The following is a 21418-nucleotide window of genomic DNA, read 5'->3' as shown; positions in this document are numbered from 1 at the left end:
CTCTACAAATTCAAAGATTCTTTCAAATTTATCATTGACCCTCCGCAAATTTATCCCAAATCCATCAATTGATCCTCTAGAAATTCGAGTAAAAACTCCCAAATCCTACCAATTGACCACCAATGCTCTACAATTTCTCCACATTGAAGTACAAAAAGACCCAACAATAGGTAATTTTGCCGCAATTATCCTTCAATAATCATAGTTAATCACTGGTTGAAGATTAATGTTTGTAGGATTAGGGTAAGCAGGCACCTGATACTGTCTATCCTGAAAGACCCTTTCGGTTGTGCTGGTGTTTTCCTCAACAGTCTCCTTCAGCTGAATAGCATTGACCTACAATTCTCACACATTCCCTTGCTTTAACAGCATGCATTTGAGAACCAAAGAACTCCCAAAACAAAGACATATCAAGATGCCTTGGCCTAACAACAATATATAAAAGCAACAGTTTCCATGTACTTTGATTCGGAAGAGTGGGGCAACGAAGTCCTCGTTGAAAAAAAAGGAGTCAGCATCATCAACATCTCTCCCTTTGGGTTCCTGCACATGCCAAGCAGCATTCTGATAAGGTTTAAGATTACTAACACCAACAGGCTTCTTTTCTACCACTGTAATGAATTCTCTGATCTTCTAAGCAAACACAAAGATCAAGATCACAACGGAGTACCCCACTGAGGAGGACCCAGGTACTGAAGAGAGGAAATGTAGGACATGAGAAGGAGATGGCTGGGGGGGGGGGGGGGGGGGGGGGCGGGGGTGGTGTGGGTGTGTGTGTGGAGGGGGAGGATGGAGACATGAAGACTGCACGCTGACAGAGACGTGCACAGACGGCCGAGGCCCCCCTTTCCTCCAATCCCGTAAACCCACCATAAGGGTGGAGGGATAAAGGGGGGCCTAGGGCTATTTGTAGCCCTTATACTAAGGTCTTAGACCTTATTACTTTGGTTATGGGATATACAGCAGCTAGAGGAGGATCGATTGCCAACCCCCCCACCACCCCCCCACCCCCATCGACTGACTTGGTTCCACGCTCACACTACAATAGCGCTTCGATGAGATGGCTTGGCTCAGAGGATTGCAGATGCTTGGGCTTAGAGGCAATGAATGCTTGGCTTGGCTCCACAACATGGCTCAGAGGCACATGGCAAGCTCAGAGGCTCAGAGGTGCATGGGCTTGGCTTGGCTGCCCTACACAACTTGACGACTAGGCAGGAACTTGATGGCGATGATGACAGAGAGCGACGCAGATCCCACTCTGATACCATGTAAGCTGACAGAGATACTGCAGGCCGGGGGCCCCCTTCCTCTAATCCCGTAAACCCACCATAAAGGTGGAGGGATAGAGGGGACCTAGGGCTATTTCTAGCCCTTATACTAAGGTCTTAGACCTTATTACTTTGCCTAAGGGATATACCCATTACATCTGGCAGCTCAAGGAGGATCAATTGCCAACAAAGAAAAGGAGATGGGAGTGGAAGAGGTAAAGAGGAGATGACAGTGGAGAGCTGAGATAAGAAGAGGGGAGGCAGGTTGAGGGGAGGGCTAAGGCATGAAAAGGAGATGGTGTTCCCAGGGGTTGGTGGTGCTTTTGCTGTGTGGGTGTGAAGGAAAAAAAGTGGGTTTGGGGCATATGTCCACATTTACTACTTGGATATTAGGCTTTAATCTTATTATTAAGTCTAAGGACACTATTAGGGATGCACACAAAAAGTAGGATAATCATAGCAGGGATTACTCCTATATAAGAGTTCTCCTTTTGTACTCAGATATTTATATTGTCTTTTCACATGATCATTATTATGTGTGTAGCTAGTTGTTTCATTTTCTTTTTCCATGATATAGTTCATGGAACTAGTGTAAAATTTTGGTCCTTTGGCTTTTGTAGACGTTAATATAGAACTCTCTCTCTCTCTCTCTCTCTCTCTCTCTCTCTCTCTCTCTCTCGCAGCATTGCTGTAAATGTTGCATCTCCTAGTGGCATAGTGAGACCGCTCGGGAGACTAGAGACTTGCACACACTTTGACCATCAAATGCATACTAAACAAAAGACGTGGGCCTACCATAACCCACATAAAATGGAAATGAAATATGCACAAGTGACAACACATTATTGCACCCCCTTGTAAATATTTATTACCAAGGAGTATTCCAAATGGTACAGACAGGCTATTGCTCGGCCAGACTATCCACATACAAGTCTTCACTCACAAGAAAAAAAGGGCAACTAACAATTGCCCAAAAATATCAAAATACCATTTGCTTGTCTTCTGCATCCTCACTTCCAACACATGAAAATATATCCAAGGATTGAATCTTCCAAAAACCCTTCAAATCTGCAGGTACATAAATACAGGGTACAATCTAGCACAACGAGTGTTAGTCCACAAGTTAGCCAAGCTTAGGTAAACCTGGGATTAGGAGATAACCCCACATGGGTTTGGGCTTATAAGGGAAGGCTATAGTTATACTCAATAATAGGGTTACTAGTTGTTATTAGGCCCAGGCTAAATTTATTGGCCACAAGTCGATATAAGTAGGCCCTACGCTCAATTGTGAGACACAAACGTAGTCATTTTGTTATGTACCTAACACTAATCCTCAAGATTAGGACCTAATTTGGTCAGGGTTAGGAAGCCCTAGGATTAGGGAAAGGCCACATGTAGGGTACAGGTGGCTAGGGTTCATTATTAATGACAATCCATGGTTACTGGCTATTTGTTATTTATAGCGGCAGTGGTCATTATCTAAGTGACTTAAGGGTTATTGTGATTCATTCAAGTCACAGAGTTGGCTGATGGTCTGTGCCTGGACCACACTCCTGCCATGGACATGGCCGTCTTGCCGAAGGTCCCTTAGGAGAGGCTCTAGTGATATGGGACACCACAGCCAACTGGCTTGCCCTATGCAGAGTAGAACCCTAGCCCTTGGCTCGGGGGTGATCCCTGGTGGAATCTATGGTTGGGAGGTGAGTTTACCTGCACCCTTCTATATGTACTAACCTTGTATGTTTAGCTTGTATATCAGGTGATGTGCATGATGACTAGGGAAGTAGGATGTCTTAGAAGCCCCGGAAACCCTAAAGCGCAGACCCTCCCCCTGCTTTCCTTTGGCAGTTGCGAGGTTGTTTTGCCTGTGTGCTGTGTTGCACTTAGGAACGCTGTGTAAGAGCCTGGGCAGCAGGTAGGACACCTCTGTTCTTGTCAGCAGTAAGGCTGTCCTCTCTGTACAGAGGTGGCTGGCTGGGACCACCAGCAGCAGTGCTGCGCACTGCTGATTGACGCGCACCTTGTGCAGCAGGTCAGCGAGCCTTGGGTCAACAGGGCAGCGCATCTTACAGCAAAAACTAGCTCCACGGCCAAAAAGCAAGGCCCTGAAGTTAGAAAAGCAAAAGCTAAATAACTTTGACAAAAGTTGAGTAATATTTTATTATTGAAGAGCAAAAAGGGAAAAGCAAAGAGTAAAAAGGCAAAAGCCAAGCATGGATAAGCTTTTGGCAAAAAGCAAGACCCTCTTCAAGTATAAAAGAAGCATGAGCCTCTCTTGAGCATCAAGTTGGAGAACAACCTCTTCATCTTTAAGGTGTTGCCATCTCCGTTGAAGCTTGGAAATCATCTTCTTGATCATGAACCAAATCATGGAGTTTTTCATCGTTGCCGGCTGATTCAGAGCGCCTTCATTGACTATAGTGCCACGTCATCATTTGTATGTACGACTGTACGGATCCGTACAATCGTACGGGGTTGTACGGACGTGTGCGGAACTGTACAGGCATGTGCGGACTGAAAATTTCAGAAACCCTAAAAATTGGTTTTTGGAGGTTTTTATTGCCCGAAAACCATTGAAACAAGTTTTATATCAGTTTCCTTGCCATAAAGAGCTTTTCCATGGTTTTTTTCATCGACAAGGCTGTAGGAGTTGTGAAAATTACTCAGGGGATGAGTGAGTGATTCTTGGAATTGGACTTGGATCTGGATCTGGACTCGGGTTTAGATCTCGACTTGAATTTGGATCTGGACTTGGACTTAGACTTGACCCTCGATTTTAACTTGGACTTGGACTCAGACTTGGATTTGGATTCATTGGATTTGGATATTAGATCTGGTACTAGCCCGGTGAGAGATACTTGTGGGTCATCCCCTTGGTGTGCTCGGCATCAAAGATCTCATGCCTAGACATAGACATCGACATCAACTTGGATATCCTACATCGGCATATCTGTTTGTTTTTTATTCATTGATTGTATTGATCCTGGCCAACATGCCCATGGATTGTTCTTGAATAAATTCCTGAAAGGGGGTGGGGCATGTTCCCCGCCAAGTGCAGTATATTGTGCAAGATCCCTATTCTCTTCTCTCTCCCCCCTCTCTCTATATCTTTATCTCTTTGACATGTGGTTGAGTATGTCACTGCATGCCTCGTTGGGCTTACACGGTCTATTGCAAGGCTTGTATTGATCCTGACCAACGTGCACATGGATTGTTCTTGAATAAATTCCTGAAACGGGGCGGGGCATGTTCCCCGCCAAGTGTAGTGTACTGTGCAAGATCCCTATTCCCTTCTCTCTCTCCCTCTCTCTCTCTATATCTTTATCTCTTGGATACGTGGTTGAGTCTGTCATTGCATGCCCCATTGGGCTTGCACGGTCTATTGCAAGGCTTCACGATACAGTTCCCAACTCTCGTGCCTGGAGTATCGGTAAGTGGGTAGTTTTGCATGTTTTCTCATCTTTTCTTGTGTGACAAGGGTGTTTTTTCTCTTTGATTTCTGAAATTTGGAATTGATACAGTTTCCTTGCAACATCACCTTTTTTATTGTCCATGGAGCCCACACTTCACTTCAATGACAACTTGTCGGACCATGAGGATAACCCTCAACCCGATGGGGAGCTTATCGAGGCTGAAGGTGTAGAAAAAAAAATACTTTGAGAAGAAAATTGCTAAACTCTGGGCCGCTGATATGCAGCAATTGTGGGATCAAGTGTCACTCCTACAGAGGGCAATTCTTGGATCAGCCACTACTCCGGGAACGGTTGCCGTCGTGCCTTCTTTCACATCGGATGCATAGTTACCAGGAGTTTCAGAAACGCTTGATTTGAAATGGGTTTTAAAAACGTTTCAGAAGTTTCATAACTTTTTGAAACGGCAAAAAAAAGTTTCAAACAAATATACCAAAATATATATATTTTTTTATATAGAATGTACAGTAGTACAAGAAATAAGTGTTTAGGTCTTAACTACTTAGCCTATTTATTTCAGCAGGCAGAATACTTGAAAAACATGCCTCATAAGAAAACACATTGGATTCATTATTATTCAATGTAAACAATGTTTCAATGCTACAAAACAACACCCATATTCATCTCTCTACAATCCACATTCCATACATGATACTGGGCAGCCAAGAGTCTGGTACTTCACTTAACACAATGATAAAAAAACGTCATAATAAAGATAAATCATGATGACTCCCAAGAGTCATGACAATCACACAATGTCCCACGGTCCACTAATCCAAAAAAAAGTACATAGATAAATGACTCAAGGCTCATCCTCTTGCCCATCATCCTCATCATCCTCTCCATCACGCTCATCCTCACTTTCACTACTAGTACCACTAGCTGAGTTCTCCTCAAATGCCTCATCCTCATGATCTGCTGGTGTCGCACTGGTACTAGCAACTGCCTGGGATCGTGTACCATGAGATGTGGCTGTAATCTCCTCATACAACATGGAATAGATATCTCTATTCTCCTGAGGGATGTCGGGGATCTCCTTGCACTTTGTGATATCTAGCCTGGAAATGTAACAGCTCCATCCTGCCTCTAGCTCTTCACTCAAGTACTCCTCCTCACTTCTCCAAAGAGGATGCAAAATGTGTGTAGCTGCGTGGATTGGCCTATGAAACCAATCCCAGCGTTGGTTCCATATCTCCCTAATATCTTGAACTCAGCATATGAGTTCAAAGTTGCAAGTGGAAAAACAAAAAGTAAGCAATGAGCATATACTTCAAACTTCTAAGTTCTATGATCTATCTAACTTCAAGAGAAAGAATAAGAGTGATACCTCTTAGGAGACAATAATGTACAAGTATTGAGGGCTTCTCCAATCTTGTCCATGAACTCATAGAGGAGCCCAATGGTACTCCCCTCCATGTCCGTCAGTCGAAGGACACTATACATGGGATCGAGTGTCTTGACAAGTGCCTGCGCATCATTCCACCAAGTCTCCCTCATGACCATATGAGCAAATGAAACTGACTTTGGTGCATCTTTGTCATCCCATGTTGCCCACTCACGACATACCACTGTGCGCATTAGGCCATAGTGCACCCTCACGAGCCTCTCCACCACAATGAACATGTATGCAAAGCGGGTTTTGGATGGCTTCAAGAGCTCTAGATCAGAATTGGCTCTATACATGCTCAGCACTTAAGGCCTTTTGGTAACAAAGTTCACCATACTAGAGGCTACAGAAAAAATGTTCCTCACCCAATTCAACTTTCCCACATCTTCTATCATCAAATCAAGCCTATGTGCAGCACAAGGTGTCCATACAATCTTGGGAAACTCTTCTTCAAGCATCCTTCCCATGGAAACACAATTCGACCCATTGTCTATTATCACTTGCACAATGTTGTCTGGGCCAATCTCTTGTATAGCCTGGCGTATATGCCTGAAGATGAACTCCCCTGTCACCACTGGCCCCGCCACAGAGACATCAATGGCACGAATAAACATAGTGCCTTTGCATGAGGAGACCAGAATGTTATGAACACTCCTCTTCTTCGCATCTAACCTGCCATCACACATCAAAGTACACCCATACTTTACCCAAGTAGCCTTAAGAGGCTCCATCTCTGTCTCAACTGCTAGCTTCTCTCTCCGAAGCTCTGTAGTACATAAGGCCTCATATGAGGGACCATCCCACTCACAACCTATGCATGAGATTGCTCTAATTGTTGTTCTTCATCGAGGAGTCCGCAAAATATTGAAGGACAATGCACACTACACAAAAAGCTTGGTTACCTCCCTTGTTGCCTCCTTCATGGCAGAGTTTTGAAACCCTGCCTTCACATGCCCTTTCTTCAACAAAGGTAAAGCTGTCATCTGTGAACTAGTGCTACCCCCAACAGTAAACGTCCCATGATATTGACTTTGCATGTCACCTACAGTAGAATCTTGCTCTTCCACAGTCATGGTAGTCTCTCTTAAATGCTCAGGATCCACGATCTCCTCAACAGAAAGGCCTACTTCCTTAGCCTTCCAAGCCTGAAGGCTTTCATAAATGTGCCTTGGTATGACCTTACAAGGTCCCACCCCATGGCCCTTTGTATGTGTGAAGTGTGCCTTCAACCGTGTAATGCTGCCACGATGCACTTCTGCACAAAAATTGCACCTCCATTTTCCCGAGCTTGAGCCTACATACTTGCTCTCCCATGTGACATTGCTCCACAAGGGATCCTGTGCATGAGGCATCTTGCAAAGTTGCAAGCAGCATATCACGATTGTGACTTAGTTCATTATACACAGTCTCCTTATGGTTACAGATACTGAAGTGACATGATTACAGAGGACCCCTACACTCGGATGGTCACGACTATTCGCTCTAGAGACATGCCTCTTCATCAAGAGCCACACTCCTTCGACGACTGGTCACACCCCTTCGCTCTAGGGTTGTAACTCTTCACCCAATGGTTGCAGCTATTCGTCCAAAGGATGTGTCTCTTCGCCTAGAGTCATGACTATTGGTCATGGGATGTGTCTTTTCATTCGTGTCTCTTGAACTCCTATATAAGGAGCCTGTTGTATCACAATTTCAATCAATCAATCAAACATCTGTGTTCAAGTCTACTTTCAGTTTCAGTCTTAATACACAGATAGTGGATGAAATACTAAGTAATAACAGTAATCCTCACAGTGGTATCAGAGCAAAAATTTTTCCCGGGCCTACGGTTGTGAGCCTCTCACCCTCTCCGCTCTACTCTCCTACCCGGCGTTGTATGGAAGCAGAAGAAAGATGGAACCTACTCTTACGAGTATGAGGTAACCCTAAAATCAGTCCAAACCCTAACCCTAACATCAGCCCGTCCAAACCCTAAAATTGGGTGTAGCAAGTGTTGAATGGAAGAGCAGGAGAGAATGCCCCATTTAATTCTACCCAATTTTGCCAATTTTGCTTGATTAAGCATTTTCCCAATTTTCTATCAAAAGAACAACGATGGGAAGCAGAGAAGCAGAAACTCACATCAAAGTGCTTGTAGTATGCTGTGCTCTACTGGAGGCCCTCATCGCATCGTTTCGGGCTGCATTTCTCTCCACGCAGGGTCGCCACCTTTCGATCTTGCCGCTTCACGTTTTTTTTTTAAAACGTAACGTTTCACATATAAAAAAAACCAATAGCCTTATGATTTAAGGCTTATACTAAGCCTTATTACACGTGGCTCTAACAGCCACGTAAAGCAGCCAGCACCTAACGGCCAGCGCCAGCGCAAGGAAGCCCGCCAGCGCAAGGAAACCCAGCCGCCGACCAGCGCATAAAAAAAAACAAAGGAGCACCCCACGGCCAGCGCGATCAGCACATTTTCAAAAAAAAAATGGCCAACGGCAGCGTGTGGTTTCATTTGCGAATTCTACCAGCCACTTCCAAGGTTCGCTCTCTCTCTTCCAGCGTTGGCCCATCTGCAAGCACCATCCTGCGCACGCAATGGCAGACGAAGTTTTCGATGTGCCTGTTCCGTATCTCTCGTATGTAGACGAGGTTCCCAAAGATGAACTGCCGGTGGATCCTCTCCCTTCACAGGAGATTATTGTCATCCCGGCTTCACCCCTGTCTGAGCCAGAGGTGATCATTATTCCCGATTCCTCGTTCCCCCACGCCGGGACCAGTTCCAGTTCCTGCACGAGTTCCAATTCCTGCACCACAGGCATCACATTTTGCCCCAGGATTATCTGAGTGCCGGATAGATGCGGTGAACACTGTTATGATCAAGAGATGGTCTCCATATTGATGGCTATAAACAAATCCTTGGAGCAGCAAAATGCACAGCAACAAGCTGCATTCCAGCGGTTTGAAGCCATGTTCCATCAACAACCAAAAGCTTGTATCGATGAGCTTCAACATGTTTCTCAACAAAAATTCTCTCACCCTCAGCATGGTTCTTCAGAGACAACTAGACACAAAGTATCTTCGTGCGAGCAACGCAAGCCTCAGCATGGATATTCTTGGAAATGTTACGGTTCTAAGCAAACAACTTCTTATTGGAATCATCAGCAAAAACAGAAGCAGCAACATGAAGCTTCCAAAGGATCACATCTTGGAAAGAAATCAGCCATATCAAGATGGGCTTACTTAGTGGCACGTGTGTCCGACCCTAGTCGAGTACTCGGTCGTGAACGCCGCGACGTTGGACAAGTTTCCCCTCGCGAGCAATGCCCTACATTCAAGTCCTTGCAAGCTCTTGGTGGCAGTGTTGAAGACTTACTCATTCTCACGTTGTGCAAGAGGATCCTTGAGAGGTCTAAGAGGCGCAAAAAACCTCAACCTCCCCCTTCTACATTGGAAGCCTTAATACCTGCTGAGAAAGCTGAAGATTCAGAAGATTCTTGTACATGTGTGACAAATACAATGTCCACAACTCCTTTTCTTGCCGTGACCCAGGCAGAAGCAATAGCCTCGTCACCGCCCGTGCAAAATGGAGTCTCTACCTCTGACCAGCTACCTGACGCCGTGGTGAATGATGCTTCTTCTTCAAAAATGAAGACTCCAGTCCTTACCTTCAGTGGTGCAAATGAATCTTTGGACATAACTTGTCCCGAGAACAACTTTCTGAGCAAAGAAAAGCATATGGAAGATATTTCTTCTCAACCTACGACAACACTTGAAGACTTTTGTGTTCCAGAAAAATCAACGGAATCCCTTTCAGACATCCAACAGGTGGTTGTCGCCTCTCAGCCGGAAAGCGTGGTGACACAATCAGATAATTTACCAATAGTTTCACTTGAAGCAGATAAAGATTCAATCTTTTCTTGGACAAAGCTCGAAGTTACCAATGATGTTAACAAAAGTTCTACTCAAGTTACAGATATGATTCTCATGCTTTTGGTAAAGATGAGACAAGTTGCAGATGCAGTTAATATTCAGTTTGGTATATGCAAGATTGTTATGGTCAACAATAATGCCATGACATGGGATCTAGCAGCTAGAGCTTTGGATGCAGAAGCAATTCAATCATTTCCCTTCTTCCAGAGTCTCAACAACTACCCCTAGGTTTTATTTTAAATGGGAGGGAATGTCACGATTGTGACTTAGTTCATTATACACAGTCTCCTTATGGTTACAGATACTGAAGTGACATGATTACAGAGGACCCCTACACTCGGATGGTCACGACTATTCGCTCTAGAGACATGCCTCTTCATCAAGAGCCACACTCCTTCGACGACTGGTCACACCCTTCGCTCTAGGGTTGTAACTCTTCACCCAATGGTTGCAGCTATTCGTCCAAAGGATGTGTCTCTTCGCCTAGAGTCATGACTATTGGTCATGGGATGTGTCTTTTCATTCGTGTCTCTTGAACTCCTATATAAGGAGCCTGTTGTATCACAATTTCAATCAATCAATCAAACATCTGTGTTCAAGTCTACTTTCAGTTTCAGTCTTAATACACAGATAGTGGATGAAATACTAAGTAATAACAGTAATCCTCACACAGCAAGAGAAATACCCTGTAACCTGTTGCCTGCATAGGTTGTGATAAAATCCCCATTTTAGTTATGGGAAAAAAAGCATGATATAAGCTGCAGGCAGTAGGCTAGAGCAACTTGTATTATGTATAGTTAATAGTATATTGTATAGAAACATAAAACACAATAGTATAGATTCTAGAAACATAAAACACCTAGGCAACTAGGCTTACCTTGAGACTTGGCACTGGGCAGTAGGCTTGGAGTCTGGACAACAGTCCTGACTCGTGAAGGTGAGTGGTGGATAGGTCACACTGCACAAGCTACAGCACTCAGTCGGGTGAAGGTGAACACACAACAGTCAGCCACAGCACTGCAGCAGTTGATCACAGGCTCCTCAACAGCCGGCCACGAATGGTCAAGTCACAGGCAGTCAGGAGTCGCCAATCGGTCGTGAACAGCACTCGTCGGGACTCGGCCGGCAGTCGCAAACACGGTGGACAGATCATAGCACTCAGGAGTCGCCAAGCAATCGGGTCACGGGTCACGGGTGGAGTGGTGGACAGCTTCAGTCGGCGCGCAGGCGGCGGCAGCAGCTCAAAAGTCGAAACGTGTGCGGCTGTGTGGAAGTACACAAAGTACATGTTGGGTGAAAATATGTGATAAGACCTTTTTTTTTATAGATAAAATACGCATTTCAAAGTATGAAACTTTTGTGAAACGTTTCAGTCCATTTCAAATGGATTGAAACGAGTTTCGTTGCTACTATGATCGGATGCTTTTGCACAGCGAGAAGGAAGAGAGGACACATGAGGTTGTAGACTCCTAGCTCAACCGGTGGTATGTTCACTTCGAGTTTCAGAAGCAAATAGTTCTTGAACTTCACAAGGTATCGCCCGGAAAGCTTACTGCCATGGTACAATTCACACATGGCAGACAAGTCTCCATGTGAGGCAACTAACAATGCAACCACATATGGCTTCCAGGACAATGCATCTGCCACCACATTCTTCTTTCTTGGATCGCGCATAATTTGAAAATGAAACATAGACAAGAAGTTTGCCATCCTCATATGTTTCTCCGAAAGCTTTGTTTGCGTCAAGACAAGAGCTGGCCGCTCTCTCGAAGAGAGGCTACACTAGGGGAGGGGACATAGTTGTCACGGTACAAAAATACGATACCATACGGGAATTTTTGGTACGATATGAAATTTTCGAATATTGTACGATAAAATACGGTTGTTGTTTTTTTACACTTACAAACTATGGAGCTTCAAGCTTGAATGTGAGGGAAGGTGGGGGGGGAGGAGTCTACAGTGCTTGAGGAACCACAACATGGAGATGTGTCTCTCCCAGTTGGATCTCCCAATTGTCTCCAAAAACGAACCTGCATGGGTAATGCAATACCAAACGTCTCCCAGTGTAGCATTTATGACTAAGGGACTGTTCTTGCACAAATATGAGCAGTGAGTGCATCTAGGGTGATAGGTTTGGGGACTCCTCTCTAGATCAAAATGGCCATGTCCAAATCTTCTCCCTCGTACATAACTTGAGGATCTGACTGTCTAGCCTACCTATACCAAGGATCTCCAAGTGATATAGCAAGATTCTCTCATCCTACCAATCAAGTGTACATTACCAGTCTACCTTGCCAGATTTTTTAGGTCTCTCAACAACCCCATATCGAATACTGAGTGGACACGAAAGTTATGAAGTATTGCGGGCATTTGGGATCTTCTTGAAGACTTGAAGCAGGATTTCTATTTTTTTTTTGCTGGCTGAATGTGAAAAGGAGCTTCCTTGATGCCTGGAGAGTTTGGATGCTGACCTGATTCTACACTTTTCTACTTAGTACCTCAATGTTTTGTGTGGGACTGAGACACATGTATTACTGGTCGGCTACCTGAGAAGGTTGCCGGCTTGCTGGAATTTTCCCACGACTGGCATTAAATGCCCAGTTGGCTAATTTATACTTGTTGGCTGCTGTTGCTCTCTGTCGGGCTGCTAGTCGAGCTGGTCGGCTGTTGGCCGACTGGTTGTCTGGCTTGCCCGTCCAAGTCTAGCTTGGCCAACTTGTGGTCAGAATTGGCCGACTATCGCCTAAGCCCACCAAAGGGCTGGCTAACTACCCTAGGTGTATGGCAAGCGTTTGGATACCCTTTGCAAGGCTAGCCCACATTGGGGCTGGCCTTCTCTATGAAATGAGTCTAAAAATACCTAATCATGCATCTATGGCTATGGCTGACATCTACATGCACCTGTATGATGAATTCTCCAAGTGGGTTAAGAGGACTGACACTTGACTGACCTCTAAGGCTCAGAGACTGACCTACATAGCTCGTGCCTGACTGTCCCTGGACTGAGGGCTCACAATGGGGTCACGGCATACGACAAATATTCCTAAAAAAAGGTGCTATTTCGGTACAAATGTTGCACTGATGATCATGCCAGTGCATGGTGCACCTGACATTCCCTCCTGCTTAACTTGGCGGTAGGTTCAGGGCTTCCAAGTAGTCAGAACTCTTCATCCAGCCAAATTGCTTCATGGGTTCCGTGGTCTTTAAACTTCGTGTAAAACTATCATATTCTTTGACCGGATCCATGCTTCCATCTGTGGAGGAGAATTTGGTCCGGCCCTATGACTTCAGCTTCGTCGATCATATTTGGTTGTTACTCTTTTGATATATCCTGCAATGCTGGACCTACATATGGCTTCAACCAAGAAACATGAAACACATTGTGTATAGTCCAACTTTCTGGCAACTTTAACTTTAAAGAGACATCACTTAACTTTTGAATGACTGGAAATGCACCGAAACTTCGGAATGATAGTTTGGGACAACGCTTTCCCACTTGCTTTAGCCGTTGTTTCATGATGCAAAGATATACCCAATCCCCTTCCTTAAAGTTGACATCTCGCTTGGATTTGTTGGCTTGCCGAGTATATACTTCCTGAACTTTGGCAAGGCGTATTGGCATATATGCTATGACTTATGCCACTTATGATATGAGTAGTGCCACATGTGAACATGGGCTAACCAAGGGCACAGGGCAAGGCAACATTTGGCTGCAAGATTCAAGAAAAATTTGGAGATTTTTCAAAATTTGCACAATTGCATTTATAGGACATTCAAAAAATTGGGGCTTTCGTAAAATCATTGCTTAATCACAAAATTGAAGCTCATTGGTTCACAAATTTGTAGGGCTTTTAAATCAGCCCATTGGTGCTCAAAAATTTGGGGATTTTCAGCATTGCTTATCTACAGCCTTCTATTCGGGCAAAACATTTGCACATGACTTTGTGGTTGCACTCCGGTGCGTTTGGGATTTTGCCTACAACTCCTTTTTTTACAGCATATTTGGTTGCACGTGCATCTCTTACAACACATGACTGGAAATACAACCGATATATTTGGGGTATTGTCCCAAGAGGACAAAGTGGATGGCAGTAATTACTCCCTATGGAGTTTCATGGTTCGAAATCTACTTGTGGCCAAAGGATTATGGGGTTATGTGTCAAGTGAAGATGTATACCCTGTTGACATAGCACCTAACACGCCTGGCCGTGGTGCTCAACAAGCAACAGTACCCACTCCTCCCTCACATGAGGGAAGAGATGGGATACTTGAGATGCCCAAGCAATGGCTTTGATTGCTTTGTCAGTAAAGCGATCAATCATACTGCATATTCGGTCTTCCAAGACCTCACGGCGAGCTTGGGATGTACTTGAAACCATGTATCAGGCAAAGAATGAGGCCAAGGTTACATTTCTCAAGAAAGAGCTTGAGAACTTGGACATGAATGAAGGTGATAGTATGGTTGATCATCTTACGAAGATCCAGAATCTTCAGGAGCAACCGCTCAACATTGATGAGGTCATTTTCGAAAAGGAGTTGGTTTTCAAGACACTATCGTCTTTGCCAGAAACCTACTTGAATTTCCACACATCACTCACTCTATCTATGCGGGGTAACCCTGAACCAATCTTGTTTGAAGAGTTGGTTGGTTTGTTGCTACAGGAGGAGCAGGATCGGAAGAACAAATCTTCCAACATGCGTGGTGATGGGGCTTTTGCGGTCCAAGACAAGGGCAAGGGAAAAGCCAAACACAATTTTCAACCAAAGGCTGATTCGGGACAGCCTTCACAAAAGGCTAAAAATGATACAGGCAAACCCAAAAAGAAGGACAAATGTCACTACTACAAGAAGCCAAGTCATTACTTAAATGAGTGCAAAAAGAGGCTTACAAAGGAGAAGAAAAAGGAAAGCGGCATGGCTGTAGATTCTTCTTTATCACCTGCAAGGAAAGATGATGCATCAGTAAATCTTGTGCAGGATGAGTGGACTTTCATCACTTGCAGTTATGATGCATCTTTGGAGCATATGTCTCTCAGTGTCAATGAAACACACGACACATGGTATTTTGACAGTGGTGCTTCTAAACACATCACCTCATGGAGGGATTTGTTTATGAAGCTTATGGCTACCCCAAAAGACAAGCGGGTAACATGTGCAAACAATTCTTCTTATCCAATTTAGGGTGTTAGTGAGGTGATCCTCACAACAGCATATGGTGCACACTTATGTCTTGCAAATGTATTGTATGTGCCACGGATTAAGAAGAACTTGCTATCCATCTCCTCTTTTGCTAAAAGAGGATATGCAGTCAACTTTGAGAACAACAGATACACAATGAAAGACCGTGAAGGTGGCTGTGCATTAGTCACTTCCGACACATTGTACCATGGGTTATATCAGCTTGATAGGTTTGACAAGAGAGAGCATGATGTTCATGTGGTTACCACTCTTACACCTACCATGTACGAGGCAGAATTGTGGCATGCTAGGTTTGGGCATGTGAATTATGGCAATTTGATGCTATTGCAAAGGCATAACATGGTGCAGGATATGCCTCATGTAGAGCTGCCACCAAAACATGTATGTGAAGGGTGCATATCAGGTAAGATGCACAGAAATGCATTCCCAAAAGATGGAACAAGGGCTGTCCGGAAATTACAACTTGTGCACAATTGTATGTGTGGTCCTATGCGGACACCATCTTTTCGAAAGCATCTATACTTTGTAACCTTTATCAATGACTACTCCACATTTGCTTGGGTGTATCCCTTGAAGGCCAAATCTAATGTATTTGCATGTTTTCAGCATTTTGTGGCACAAACTGAAAATAAAACAGGTTGCAAAGTGCAGACCCTCCATACAGATCGGGGGGAAAGGGGGGATACATGTCCATTGCTTTCAAAGCATTTATAGCAAAAAAAAGGCATAAAGCATCAATGTACGATGCCATATTCTCCTCAGCAAAATGGTGTTGCTGAGATAAAGAACAAATCTTTGATGGAAATGGCTAAATGCATGGTTAAAGGGAAGGGCTTGCCTCACAAATTCTGGATGGAAGCTTACCTCTCAACCGCTGAGGTACATGTGCATATGCTATACATCCAAAAACTCTAAAGTGATCGACTTTAGCTTTCCTTTCGTGCCAAGTCTCATATGGTGTGATGGTTTTCAATGCTTTGGTAGGGCATCTATTCAACACATGTGTAGCACACATTACTGCCTCATGACAAAGCAACTAAGTGCATATTTGTGGGTTACAACAGTGACAGTAACGGCTACCGTCTCTTTAATCCTTCCACACAAAGGGTTTTGGACAACAGAAACGTTGTATTTGCTGAAAATTCAAACCAGCCATTGGCTGAATTTTTTGGACAGCCACCTTCAAGCCCACATAACATGTTTGAAGGACTTCTCTTGTTGGGAATTGATGGCTCAACAGATCACCCATCAACTTTGCCCAATGGACAGCATTTGGGTGCTCAGCCAATGAATGAGCTCATTACACCTCAAAATGTGGAGGAAGCAGTGACGCAAGAGCGGACAGCAACGGAGGAGGCTAGAGAGTTGTGTCTCGTTGGCTGCTCTGAACTTTACAGGAGAGCAAACTTTCAACTCCACTTGGTAGCGAGACACGGGCTGGTTCACGTAATGCAAGAGAACATGCAGATGTTGCTTGCATGAGTACACTTTGTGATGCAAATGAGCCAGATTCAGTTGAAGAGGCTCATGAGAATGAGCATTGGATGCAAGCCATGCAAAATAAGATGGATTCTATCCATAAAAACAACACTTGGGATTTGGTAGACTTGCCTACTGGCAAGAAGCCCATTGGCACAAAGTGGGTTTACAAGTTAAAATGAAACTGTGATGGTACCATTGACAGGTACAAGACCAAGCTAGTGGCCAAAGGATATGCCCAATAAAAAGGCATTGATTATGATGAGACTTTCGCACCTACTTCTCGTATGCCCACAGTTAGATGTGTTGTTGCATTGGCTGCGAAGCGGATCTTCCGCTATCTTCAGGGCTCCCTAGATCTTGCATTGGTATATCCTAGGGGGGCAGCTTGCACTTACATGCTTACAGTGATTCCGACTGGGTTGGTGACCATGATACACGACAATCCACCAATGAAAATTGCTTCTTTTTGGGGCATTCATGCATATCATGGCTGAGCAAAAAGCAGCCCATTGTTGCCACATCTACTTGTGAGGCTGAGTACAGGGTAGCCTTTACAGCCACAGTAGATTGTGTATGGCTGCGGAGATTGATGACTGATCTTCGTGAGTGTCAGTAGATACCCACCACCATACTCACTGACAGTCAAGTGTGCTATAGCCGTGGCACGAAACCCAGTGTTTCATGCACGTACTAAGCACATAGAGATTCATTATCACCATGTCAGGGAGAGGATTCATGCAGGGGAGATCTCATTATCTTACTGCTCTACACAGGACAATGTTGCAGATTGTTCACGAAGGCATTGCCCCAAGAGAAATTTAAAGCTTTCCGCAAAGCTTTAGGCTTACTCTCCTACAGAGAGTGATCTGCTCAAACCTCGTACAGGTTCACATTGCCACTACAAGGGAGATTTATTGGCATATATGCTATGACTTATGCCACTTATGATATGAGTAGTGCCACACGTGAACGTGGACTAACCAAGGGCACTTTTCTCCCTTTGGGTTTTTCCCCTTGGATATTAGGTGTGAAAGGACACCACACTTATTGTATTATGATATTCTGGAGTCAACTCACTCTGTCCCACGTCTTTGTATCCTATCTACTTTGAGTAGCTATCACCATCTCTCTCACTCTCTTGAGAGCTTGCTGCTGTGTACATCTCTATGTGTATGTTCTTTGTTTCTCTGAAACCCTAACCCCCAACAAGGCGCTCCTTAACTGACTCCATGATTTCCAAGAATGTCTCGGTGGTTTTATTGGCCTCAAGAGATGGTTACCTGTCTCGTCAAAAGAGATGAGAACTGACGACCAAATGCTGCCTCATACGACGTCCGGCCAATACTCGATGAGTGAGTATTGTTTAGGATTGCCTGAACCAAAGGAAGATATTGTTCCCATTTCGACTGCTAGTCATAGCAGTATCATTTGAGAACGGCAAAGGCCAATTGATTGTATATTTCTGTTTGGCCATCTATTTGAAGATGGAATGAGCTGGACAACTCCAACTTAGTCCCAAAATTACCAAACAATGCTCTCCAAAAATGGGATTAAATTTTGAATCTCTATATGATGTGATAGTCTGTGGCAAACCACCAATGGGGTACCAAAACCGAGTGAACAAGCAAGCTATGTCCTCGGCTATGCCTGTCTGCTTGCATAGGATGAGCATGCAAAACTTACTGAGTCTATTAACAATTGTCATACACTGTGTTGCTAGATCCAACTGAGGCGGGAAGAGGACCTACGAAGTCCATACTAATGTCGTGAAAGGGTCCCTGACGAATAGGCAAAGGTTAAAGTAACCCTGCCCGTTTGGTATGAGGAACTTTCACTTTTTGACATATCTAGCATGATTGGACATGATGGTGACCTCTCTGACTTCTCCAACAGCAAAAGAGGCGGTGCGAGAAAGTTCGAGTGTCGCTATTGTGGAGTTGAAAGGGGTGGAGCCCCTAATCGTGTCAAAGCTCACCTTCTTGGGTTAGAAGGTTTTTGTATTGTCAAGTGCCCTAAGATTCCTCCCATGGATGTTGCAAGGATAGAGCGGGAGACTGCTGGTTTACCTTTTCCTTCTAAGCGAAAAACCACAAGTTGTGGCTCTTCTATTAGTGCTGCAGCATGTGCTCCTCCCACTACTGCAACCCACTCTCTATTTTCTATGCCACGAACTTCATTTGTAGGAAGCGGAGTTAGTGCAATGTCTTCCCCCCTCCCCCACCCCCCCCCCCCCCCCCCATTTCTTCCCTCTCAACATTCAGCAAAGGAATAGCAGCAGACATTGCACATATCTTGGCATCCACAAAGAAAGATATGTGGGTTATAAAACCACTAAAATACACTAGCACTTTGGCTACCTGCACTGCAGATGCGACCCATCAATGGCTCTCCAAGTGGGAGCAATGTTTTACTTTATGTGGCATCCCAGATGAGCACATAAGGATTACACATGCCACATACAACTTGCAAGATGTTGCTCACCATTGGTGGTGCAAAATTCCAACAATCAAGTGGTTCCAAGCACTTGGGAAGAATTTGGACATATGTTTATCAAGTGACTAAAGCGCGCTTATTGGCAAGGTTTAATGTGAAAAGCTATTATTAGTTATATTAAATTAAAATCGTGCTTTGTTGTTGTATTATTAGCCAATGCCTTATATAAGTTATTGGCTCATCAGTGACACATCCCCACTAGAAAGGACTCCCTAGGGGAAGGCTCAAGCTGACCTTGACCTTGGCTCTAGCCACACACCTGTTGACCATCTGGTCCTCCGGGAAGTTCTAGTGTGAACAGACCTACTCACGGGAAGGCTCAAGCCGGCCTTGACCTTGGCTCTAGCCACACACCTGTTGACCATATGGTCCTCCGCGAAGTTCTAGTGTGAACGGACCTACTCACAGGCATTTTTTCCCTATGACTTGACATAGGTCTTTTCCACATGTGAACACACTTATGTGTATTGGCACTTAGCCCTAGGATATATTATACTTGTACTCGCACATCTGATTATTATCAAGTACACACTTTCCAGCACCTCTCTCTCTCTCTCTCTCTCTCTCTCTCTCTCTCTCTCTCTCTCCTCTGTGTTTCTATCTCGATGTGTGTGCATTAGGGTTGTGCAGCCAGGTATCCTCCCCGACCCAACATTGGTATCAGAGCAGTGTCACCCCCTCCATTGGAACCTGTATCTTTGCAATTAGGGTTTTCTCTCTGCCCCTACAACTGCACCTCTGAATCTGTTCATTTTAGGATTTCAACAATTTAGGGTTTTTCATCCCATTTTAGGGTTTTTTTCTCTGAATCTGACCAAACCCTTCATACAGGGGACTCATTAGACCATTGCGAATTTGATTTTGGAGGCGTTTTCAAAAAACCCTAATTTTCAGCTCTATGAGCAAATCGTAAAATCAGATTTGACATCAACCGTGTTCGCCTCGCACTGTCGCATCTATCCGTACAGCTCTCAGCTAATTTCATCTGTCTGTACCTATCCGTACAGCAGCCCATACTGCCATCGTCGTACAATTGTCCACCTATTGTACCTGTTGTACCCAAGCGCCATACCTCTTCACTCTGAGCACATTTTCCCCTTCTCTGAAATTAGGCATTTTTACAAATTTCCTCTTCTCGAAATCTAAGATCTACTCCGATTTCACCTGTAAAATTTGGGGCTTTTCACACTTTTGTGACATTGACCACCATTTGCAAGCATTGGATCGACATTGACAAGGATTTCATTGGAAATTATCCGGAAATTTGAGGATTTTGCTCGATTTGGTGCTTTTCGAAAAATCAGTCTCCTCCAACACCAAATAAAACAATTAATTTAGGGCTTTTCGTATTGGAGGCCTGCTATTCGACATTGGGCTCGGAATTGAACCATTTGGTGGCTTCTGCCTTCCGGATTTGACATTTGGGGGTTTTCTCCATCGGATTCCACATGTAAATCATCTATCCCTACGCGTCATTTTTTATACATTTGCATGTCATACAAATCAGCAAGCTATTTGTGCCTATTGGATACAATCAATAGCAAGACATTTGCAGTGTAGTGGATATTTGCATTTGGTGTGGAACACAGTATCTTTTGCATGTTGAAATGGCAAGCAATGATGTATTTGGCATGCTTACAACTGAGGATAAGTTGGATGGCACCAACTATCCTATGTGGGCATACATGATTAAACATGTATTGATTGCCAAGAATTTGTGGATGTGTGTATCTGGAACAGAACCCAGACCCATTGCTCCTGCTACAGCAGCACAGGTTGTGGATGCACGTGATACTCCATCTTCAAGTGGTGGTGTCACTTTAGCAAACTTGCCACCTACACAAGAACAACTCAGGTGGGATGCAAAGGATGCTCACGCTCATGCATCGATTTTCCTCTCTTGCAAGAGATAAGTTATACCACATATCCGTTCATGCACTTCTGCAAAAGGTGCATGGGATGTACTTGCTTCGTTGTATCAGGTTCACAATGAGGCTCGTGTGGCCTATCTTACTGAGCATATGGAGGAGGGTGATTCTATGGACAAATATCTCACCCGCATCAAGGATCTCAAGGACCAACCCATCAACATTGATGAGATCATTCCAGATAGTTCACTTGTATCTACTGTACTTCAGGGGTTGCCGGAGTCCTACCAGGGATTTGCCACCACTCTTCGTCTACTCATGAAGGGTAATCTGAAT

General features: G+C 44.3%; 1 protein-coding gene across 1 annotated transcript in view; it reads right to left on the bottom strand.

The window, feature by feature from the left end:
• LOC147634468 (cullin-4-like) overlaps positions 1-21418 on the bottom strand; it is a 77063-nt gene that overhangs the window by 1165 nt on the left and 54480 nt on the right. Inside the window, exons 14-15 of the mRNA XM_086803550.1 lie at positions 463-543; positions 256-336 (exon numbers count right to left, since the gene is read on the bottom strand). Coding sequence (XP_086659676.1) covers positions 256-336; positions 463-543 — 162 coding nt within the window. The remainder of the gene's footprint in view (positions 1-255; positions 337-462; positions 544-21418) is intronic.

Source organism: Cibotium barometz, chromosome 10 (assembly GCF_041138505.1).
Source record: "Cibotium barometz isolate CiBa-2024 chromosome 10, ASM4113850v1, whole genome shotgun sequence".
In the NCBI taxonomy this organism is placed as follows: Eukaryota; Viridiplantae; Streptophyta; class Polypodiopsida; order Cyatheales; family Cibotiaceae; genus Cibotium; species Cibotium barometz.
This window is presented reverse-complemented; position numbering and strand designations above follow the sequence as displayed.